At 32.8% G+C, this 9,430-nt stretch overlaps 1 protein-coding gene across 3 annotated transcripts; it reads right to left on the bottom strand.

Moving 5' to 3' along the window:
* Positions 1–4,052: 4,052 nt before the first annotated feature.
* LOC130817571 (uncharacterized PI3/PI4-kinase family protein C1F5.11c-like) lies at positions 4,053–8,219 on the bottom strand. Of its 3 annotated transcripts, XR_009043820.1 has the most exons (7): positions 7,964–8,186; positions 7,283–7,391; positions 5,801–5,896; positions 5,625–5,687; positions 5,353–5,412; positions 4,323–4,986; positions 4,053–4,148 (listed from the first exon to the last, which is right to left on the bottom strand). XR_009043820.1 is itself a non-coding variant. In XM_057683353.1 (6 exons), the coding sequence occupies exons 1-6, from the start codon at positions 8,128–8,130 to the stop codon at positions 4,915–4,917; spliced, it is 567 nt and encodes a 188-aa protein (XP_057539336.1). In that variant the 5' UTR covers positions 8,131–8,219; the 3' UTR covers positions 4,053–4,914. The 3 variants fall into 3 exon arrangements, 2 of the variants coding, with proteins under 2 accessions (XP_057539336.1, XP_057539337.1); XM_057683353.1 differs by having other exon boundaries at positions 4,053–4,986; positions 7,964–8,219; XM_057683354.1 differs by lacking the exon at positions 5,353–5,412 and having other exon boundaries at positions 4,053–4,986; positions 7,964–8,219.
* Between the last annotated feature and the right edge of the window lie 1,211 nt (positions 8,220–9,430).

Below are 9,430 nucleotides of genomic sequence, written 5' to 3'. Positions count from 1 at the left end.
GCTAGAAATTACGTCCTAAGTTTGGCACTAGCTTAAACATGGTGTGTTTTGCACAAAATTTGGCACACAACACTATTTGGTATATATTATTGTGTGGAAGTGGTTAACATTGAAAATCATAGTAATATGCTAGAAATTACGTGTTAAGATGCGATTTTATGAGTTTTTAAAGCTTTTTTAGCTCTTTCGCACCTAAAGTAGCTTAAACTTGGTTTTTTTTCACGAAACATAGAGCACAAAACTATTTGGTATATTTTTTTATGTTACAATCGTTAGAATAGAAATTAAGCGCTAAGTCTCGATTTTATGGGTTAAAAGTGTTTTTGGCACTGTCACGCATAAAGTAGCTCTAACTTGGTATGTTTTTCCACGCAACTTGGCACACAACACTATTTGTTATATATTATTTTGTTGAAGTGGTTAGAATTTGAAATTATAGTCACATGCTAGAAATTACGTGTTATGTTGCGATTTTATGGGTTTTTTTTAGCTTTTTTGTCACTTTCGCGCATAAGTAGCTTAAACACGGTGTGTTTTGCACGAAACTTGGCACACAACACTATTTGGTATATATTATTGTGTTGAAGTGGTTAGTATTGAAAATCATAGTAATATGCTAAAAATTACGTGTTAAGATGCGATTTTATGGTATATATTATTGTGTTGAAGTTGTTAGCTTTAAAAATCATAGTTATGCTTGAAATTACGTGTTAATATGCGATTTGATGGGTTTTTAAGCTTTTTTGGCACTTTCATGCATAAAGTAGATCAAACTTGGTTTGTTTTCCACGAAACTGGGAACACAACACTATTTGGTATATCATATGGTGTTGAAGTGGTTAGAATTGAAAAATAATGTCATATGCTAGAAATTACATGTTAAGTTGCGATTTTATGGGTCTTTAAGCTTTTTTGGCACTTTCGCGCCTAAAGTAGCTCAAACTTGGTTTTTTTTTTTTCACGCAACATGGCACACAACACTATTTGGTATATATCATTGTATTGAATGGTTAGAATATAAAATCATAATCATATGCTAGAACTTACGTGTTAAGATGCGATTTTATTGGTTTTAAGCTTTTTTGGAACTTTCGCGCATAAAGTAGCTCAAACATGGTTTGTTTTCCACGAATCTTGGCTCACAACACTATTCTTTATATATTATTGTGTTAAATGGTTAGAATTTAAAATCATAATCATATGCTAGAAATTAAGTGTGAGGTTGCGATTTATGGGTTTTTTAGCTTTTTTGTCACTTTCGCGCATAAAGTAGCTTAAACATGGTGTGTTTTGTATGAAACTTGGCACACAACAGTATTTGGTATATATTATTGTGTTTAAGTGGTTAGAATTTAAAATCATAGTCATATGCAAGAAATTACGTGTTAGGATGCGATTTTATGAGATTTTTTGCTAATTTTTCACTTTCGCGCATAAAGTAGCTTATACATCGTGTGTTTTGCACGAAACTTGGCACACTACACTATTTGGTATATATATTATTGTGTTGAAGTGGTTAGCATTGAAAATCATAGTCATATGCTAGAAATTTCGTGTTAAAATGCGATTTTATGGCTTTTTAATATTTTTTGGCACTTTCGCACATAAAGTAGCTCAAACTTGGTTTGTTTTCCTCGAAACTTGGCACACAACACAATTTGGTATATATTATTATGTTGAAGCGGTAAGAATTGTAACTCATAGTAATGTGCCAGAAATAAAGTTCTATGTTGGGATTTTATGGGTTAGAAGTGTTTTTCGCACTTTCAAACATAAAGTAGCTCAAACTTGGTTTGTTTTCCACGCAACTTGGCACACACCAGTATTTGGTTTATATTATTGTGTTGAATTGGTTAGAATTTAAAATCATTGTAATATGCTAGAAATTACGTGTTAGGTTCTGATTTTTTTTTGGTTTTTTAGCTTTTTTGTCATTTTCGCACATAAACTAGCTTAAACAATGTATGTTTCGCGCGAAACTTGGCACACAACACTATTTGCTATATATTATTGTATTTAAGTGGTTAGAATTTAAAATCATAGTCATATGCTAGAAATTACGTGTTAGGTTGCGATTTTATGGGGTTTTTAGCTTTTTTTTCACTTTCGCGCAGAAAGTAGCTTAAACATGGTATGTTTTGCAAGACATTTGGCACACAACACTATTTGGTATATATTATTGTGTTGAAGTGGTGAGTATTGAAAATCATAGTAATATGCAAGAAATTACGTGTTAAGATGCGATTTTATGGGTTTTTAAGCTTTTTTTGGTATATATTATTGTGTTGAAGTTCTTAGCATTGAAAATAATAGTAATATGCTAGAAATTACGTGTTATAATGCGATTTGATGGGTTTTTAAGGTTTTTTGGCACTGTCACGCATAAAGTAGATCAAACTTGATTTAATTTCCACGAAACTTGGCACACAACACTATTTGGTATATATTATTGTGTTGAAGGGGTTATAATTGTAAATCATAGTCATGTGCTTGAAATTAAGCGCTAAGTTGCGATTTTTTGGGTTTTATGTGTTTTTGGCGCTTTCACGCATAACGTAGCTCAAACTTGTTTTATTTTCCACGAAACTGGGCACACAACACTATATGGTATATCATATGGTATTGAAGTTGTTAGAATTGAAGAACAATGTGATATGCTACAAATTACGTGTTAAGTTGTGATTTTATGGGTTCTTAAGCTTTTTTGGCACTTTCGTGCCTAAAGTAGCTCAAACTTGGTTTTTTTTCATGCAACTTGGCACATAAAACTATTTGGTATATAATATTGTGTTGAATGGTTAGAATTGTAAATCATAGTTATATGCTAGAAATTACGTGTTAAGATGCGTTTTTTTTGGTTTTTATGCTTTTTTGGCACTTTCGCGCTTAAAATATCTCAAACATGGTTTGTTTTCCACGAAACTTGGCTCACAACACTATTTGGTATATATTATTGTGGTGAAGTGGTTAAAATTTAAAATCATAGTCATGTGCTAGAAATTAAGCGCTAAGTTGCGATTTTATGGGTTTTATGTGTTTTTGGCGCTTTCACGCATAAAGTATATGGTATATAAAATGGTATTGAAGTTGTTAGAATTGCAAAACAATGTCATATGTTACAAACACTACAAGAAAAGTTATTTTTAGCAACAGAAAAAGCCGTTGCTAAAAACCTGATTTCGTTGCTAAAAATGTTTTTTGCAACGAACTCCACTGTTGCGGGTACAGCCGTAGCTAAAGCTTTTAGCAACGACTATGGTGGTTGCAAAAGGTATCAGTTTTTAGCAACAAAAAAGCTCGTTGCCAAATTTTCTGCATTTTTAGCTACAACTGTTTTCGTTGTTAAGTTTCTATTTTTCACAACAATTCAAGTTGTTGCAATACATGATAGTCAATCTTTTGCAACAACTTTACTGTAGGGAAAACAATTAAGTAAAATTTTTTATTAATGTTTTTAGCAACAACTATTACCGTTGCAAAAAATATACACATTTTTCGCAACGACTTTGTTATCTTTTGAAACAACCTACAATCTATATATAAACTAGACAATTAAAATAATAAATAATTTATAACCAACAAAACTAATATCACCGATTATCATTATATATTAATTCGTATCCCAAAATATCACACGTCCCAAATATTATCGTGTGTCAAAAATATACGTAATTCATATACATGTAACGGATAACCAATTTTCCAAAATAATTCTCCTACTATATACAAGTTTTCATGCAAAAATTTACAAGTGATAGGCACTTTGAAAAAGTCCAAAAATTTACAAGCGCACATATAGCTACTTTATAACCTAAAACATCGCGCATCCAAAATGCTTGTAGCTATCACCAACTTTGTCATTGAGTACAACTTTGTCATTGAGTAAAACTTTGTCATTGTAGCTATCATTCTTACGAGTGTGTTGGATAAGCCAAACTTTATCAGCAGTTAGCTTCACATTAGCATTCTCTTTTGTCTATTCAAATTATACAACGTTATTGATATTATTTCAGACTACATTCAATAAACATAATAAAATAGGTTTGTCTTACCAATACATCTTCTGATTCAGGAAATGATAAATTTCCAGTCGTATGCTTGGATCTCTTGTTAGAATTCCAATTTTTAGAGTTCCTCTCACTTATGACCTGCATGATGATTACAAAAGTTGATGCCAATCAAGTTCTTGCTATTATTGGTAATTCCTTTATGGCATTATTGACGAGAAGATACATCAAAAGCATTTATGTTTAGACAAATGGATGTATCTATGCACGTTAGTTTTACATATACATCGGCTCAATGTTGAGTTGTTTACTTACATAAATATCTATCCTAATTGTCCTATCCTCATGGTTTTTTGGTGTGAGGTTGGGATTGTGTTGGTTATTGGGTCTGTCATTGTTCATCAAGCCTGCATTGGCTAAGGACTGTGTGATCAGTCTTAATGCTTCCTCTACATTATTCATCCTAGCATCCATAGTCACAGAAAACGGAAACAAAAGCAACTTAATCAACAATTGATGCACACAACACTTCAAAACATAATCAAAGAAAAACAGAATCAGACAAGGTTTTCTAAAACAAGGTCTTGATATACACGTTCTGTATTGCACAACAGAAAAAACCAAGTATTTAATCCCTGTAAAACAAATTTTCTGTGATTATTTAACAAAAACAACAAAGAAATCAGCAATGCACAAAGAGCAGTAATACAGAATACAGAAACTTATTTCTGACAGCAATTACAGAAATCTGCTCTATGCCTAATTTTGCAATACACACGTTGTTTAATCTATTTAAAACCAATCTTGCTTTTAACAAAAAACACACCAAAGACTTACACTATGATTACGTAAGGCTGTAATCAACGAAAATTGGAAAAATCTCACCAATCTTGAAATTTCAGAAATTTCAGAAACTCTTCGATCCTCTGTCTGAGTTGAGTGTTTGTGAGTCTCCTACTGCCCTTCCTCGAACAAAGCTCTGTTACCAAAATTGCACCAAATTAAGGGGTGGATGGCACACCTTAGTTTGCCCCAAGGTGATGAATATAAATTGGAATGGAAAAGATACGAACAGCACTCAAACACAACACAAAAATTGGAATGGAGTATAAATTAATCTACAGTCAATCAAACCAACTCTTATGGTTCAACTTCCTACATTCGCAACGTAAAAATAAGAGAGCTTTTAAAAAGTGGTGCATGTATTAAAATATAGAGGAAATAAGAGAGAAGATGCATATAAATTCTAGCTCTTGAATGCAATAAGTAACAATTTTACGTATCAATTCTATAGATATTGTACTATGCATAAAAACTACAATTATGAACATTAAATATTATTAACCCGGGGAATGGTGTGCTTGAAGGTACTAAACTTCCCAACAAAAGAATCCAAGATCCGAACCTGAAATGACAACATAAAATTTCCAAAGGAAAAATAGAAATTTAAAAACTAGGACAAAAGTATTTCACATCTAGGTAGTTAAAATTTCAATCATGGGAGGAAGCAAAAAGGAAAAGGAAAAGGAAAAAAAAGGTTTAAGATATCAATTGAAGTGTTATCATCAAATTCATGAAAAGAAAAAAAGAAAAAGTTCCACAAGTTTTAATACAAACCAGTAAAATCTGTGCTTCATCCATTGATGTTTGATGAACCCCCTTCTCATAAATTGGTTCAACCTACAAAACAAAATACGCACAAGAAAATGAATATGACGCAAACCTGTGGTGGAATCAAATGAAACAAGACTAACACCTACTCAAATTCCCCTCACAAAAGGTATCATACCCACCAGATTCAGCATAAGACGAGCACAAGTGGTGTGGATACTCAATGTTAGCGAAGCATCATGCATGTTGCTTGAGAACAAGTAAATGATGCGTAATAGCTGCATTGAAAACCATATAAATATGTCGGTAAACAAGATTTCTTATAGATATATCATGCTAGAATTCAAGTTTGAATATGAGACATCTGAATTTATAACCATTTCATTAAAGATAGAGGAAACAAGTGAAACAAAAATTAAAGCTGATAAAGGTAACATAACGCAATCACTGCAAAAACCTGAAGCATGACTGCATATTTAAGAGGGACTATGAAAAAATACAATTGTGCATTATCTTTTAAGCCTCAACGGTGCAGAAACTCCATCTATGCTCAATAATAGATAGAGGCGGAGAATGAATATGTATATGATAATCATTAAAATCAAATTTCTTGGTTGTGGCAAGTATTAGATATGGCAGAAAAAAATACTTCAATAATCTTTGTTGCCAACAACTTCACACATTGACTTGTTCTGGTTCATCTAGTAAACCAATATGTTGGAAATGACGCTTTGGCATTGTTGTTGTTCTATTGGGTGGTTAAACGTGTGAGGATAACCTTACAGCAAACAATTGTAAGCAAACATTAGCAAATACAGGCTAACGAATTTACAACAACAACAATGTCAGAGTCATAATCTCAATCTTTTGGGGCATGACTTTTCTAATGCATTTAACTCTTTCTAAAACACAATAATATTGCTTCTTCATTTATAAACCATTGAAATACTCTTAAATACTATTATAGGGAATTACTCTCATAAATTAGTCTTTTATTCTTATAGGGACAAGTGATTGAGGCGAATTGAGAAAGAGAAAAATTTGCAATCGTTTCCTTTAGTAGTAGTTTTGTGGGCTCTTTATTAAATTCTCTTTCCACTTTCTCTTTTCAAGAACTCCCACAAAACCTATGCAATGTGTTCCAAGGGGAAGTTAGGACCTAAGTGCCTCCCTAAAACATAATTTTTAACCATTCTTGACTACCATTGACTTAGTCACAACCACCACAATCCCCACCAACAAACCACATACATCCAACACCATCATCATCAACATCCTCACATCCAACACCATCACCATCACCATAGCTCACACACAGCCTTGATGAACCCACTAGCGCCTCCAACCGAGCCATCTTCTCAACGAATCACACAAACAAAAGAAAAGATAAATTAAATTTTAGGTGAGGAACGGATAAGAATTAATAAGTGAGAGAGACCAAAGAATGGGTGACTGCAAGGAGACTAATATTTGATGGTTGTCAAACCAAATATGTACGCATAATAGGCGATTTTTGATAGCTACCCTTTCCTATCACTTTCCTAAGTTCTTTCCCTTCCCATTTTTCCTTTCCCTTCCATCCACCAAACAGCCCCTAATAAAGTTACAATTCAATTATTCAAATTCAAAAAAGACGAATAATGCATTATCTCAAATACAAAGACCTGCGGCAAGGAGAGATCTGCTCGAACATGATGAACAATCTGTGCTAGCAAGCTATAAGCCAATGGCCTCAACGTCTCATAACACGACCGTCCAGTACCAACAAGAACCCTACAGAAACCAACGAGACGTACTAATCATCAGAATAGACCAAAAAAACTAAACATATCCAATGTAGCAACATACCTAAGTTATGCAAACTCAGTGTTGCATATTCATAAAAATAAAAGAAGTCACGTACCGTAAGAAACTATCAAAATACAGACAGTTGGAATTTAACAAAATAAAGATGAAAACTAATTCTCATCTACAGAAGAATGCTACAAAGTGCTAGAAAATTAACAATGCTACAAAGCCCTCAAGATCTAATTGTAAATCCTCAGTGGCAAAGAAAAAGGTTAATCTATGTCATCAAATACAACCCAACATTTCAAAATCATGAAATACACATACACAAATCTGATAATTAGAACAAAGACTCAGAAAAAAGCGAATTGTTCCTTCACTGCCAAGACTGTGAAATTACGTACAACCCAACATTTCAAACTAATGAAATACACATACATTAATCTGATAATTACAACAAAGCCCAAGAAATTCAAAGAACAACCCATAAATTGAGGGAATCAACAGGAAACAAGAACAAGAAATTCAAAGAAAAAATAGGCAAAAAAAAAAACTACCTGTCGTGGGTTCTTTGAGAGGTGGGTGAACGGTTCAACGCTGCAGCGTAGCGGCAGCACCGGTGTGCAGAAGGAGGCTGAAACTCCGGCATGCAGGCGGCAATCGCTGTGGTATGGTGTGCGGGAATAGGGTTTGTGAGGTAATCGGGTTTGTGAGGGGAATGCATTCGTGGGTTTCTGAATTAGGAGCGAATTGGGGATGGATTGTGAGGGGTGGGGTTTTGATTTGAGAGGGAAAGGAAAACAAAAATTATTAGTATAAGGGTTTTCGCAACGACTTTATTCTATCTTTATATTTAAATATTTTTTGCAACAATATATACAGTTACGAATTATTTATTTAATTTTAACAACTAAATTGTTTGTTGCAAAAAATTGGGTTATACCGGGAAATTAGTTTAAGGGTTGGGGAAATTTATTTTTTTTTATGGCAACGATTATTTAGCAACAACAACGGATTTCGCAACAACTTGTATTTTTTGCAACGAAAAAAATATAGTCGTTGCTAAAAATTGTTGCTAAAAACAAGTTTTCTTGTAGTGAAATTACGTGTTAAGTTGTGATTTTATGGGTTTTTAAGCTTTTTTGGAACTTTTATGCCTAAAGTAGCAACCTTGGTTTTTTTTCACGCAACTTGGCACATAACATTATTTGGTATATAATATTGTGTTGAATGGTTAGAATTGTAAATCATAGTCATATGCTAGAAATTAAGTGTTAAGATGCGATTTTTTTGGTTTTTATGCTTTTTTGGCACTTTCGTGCTTAAAATATCTCAAACATGGTTTGTTTTCCACGAAACTTGGCTCACAACACTATTTGGTATATATTATTGTGGTGAAGTGGTTAAAATTTAAAATCACAGTCAGGTACTAGAAATTAAGCGCTAAGTTGCGATTTTATGGGTTAATAGTGTTTTTGGCACTTTCACTTATAAAGTAGCTCAAACTTGGTTTGTTTTCCATGCAACTTGGCACATAACACTATTTGGCATATATTTTAGTGTTGAAGTTGTTAGAATTTAAAATCATAATCATATGCTAGAAATTACGTGTTAGGTTGCGATTTATGGGTTTTTTAGCTTTTTTGTCACTTTCGCGCATAAAGAAGCATAAACATGATGTCTTTTGTATGAAACTTGGCACACAACAGTATTTCGTATATATTATTGTGTTTAAGTAGTTAGAATTTAAAATCATACTCATATACTAGAAATTATGTGTTAGCTTGCGATTTTATGAGAGTTTTTGCTTTTTTTTCACTTTCGCGTATAAAGTAGCTCAAACATCGTATGTTTTGCAAGAAACTTGGCGTAAAACATTATTTGGTAAAACACTATTGTGTTGAAGTGGTAAGCATTGAAATTCTTAGTCATATGCTAAAAATGTCGTGTTAAAATACGTGTTAGGTTGCGATTTTTTTTTTGTTTTTTACCTTTTTTTTTCTTTTTCGCACATAAAGTAGCTT

The sequence above is a fragment of the Amaranthus tricolor genome, chromosome 7 (assembly GCF_026212465.1).
Source record: "Amaranthus tricolor cultivar Red isolate AtriRed21 chromosome 7, ASM2621246v1, whole genome shotgun sequence".
NCBI lineage: Eukaryota > Viridiplantae > Streptophyta > Magnoliopsida > Caryophyllales > Amaranthaceae > Amaranthus > Amaranthus tricolor.
This window is presented reverse-complemented; position numbering and strand designations above follow the sequence as displayed.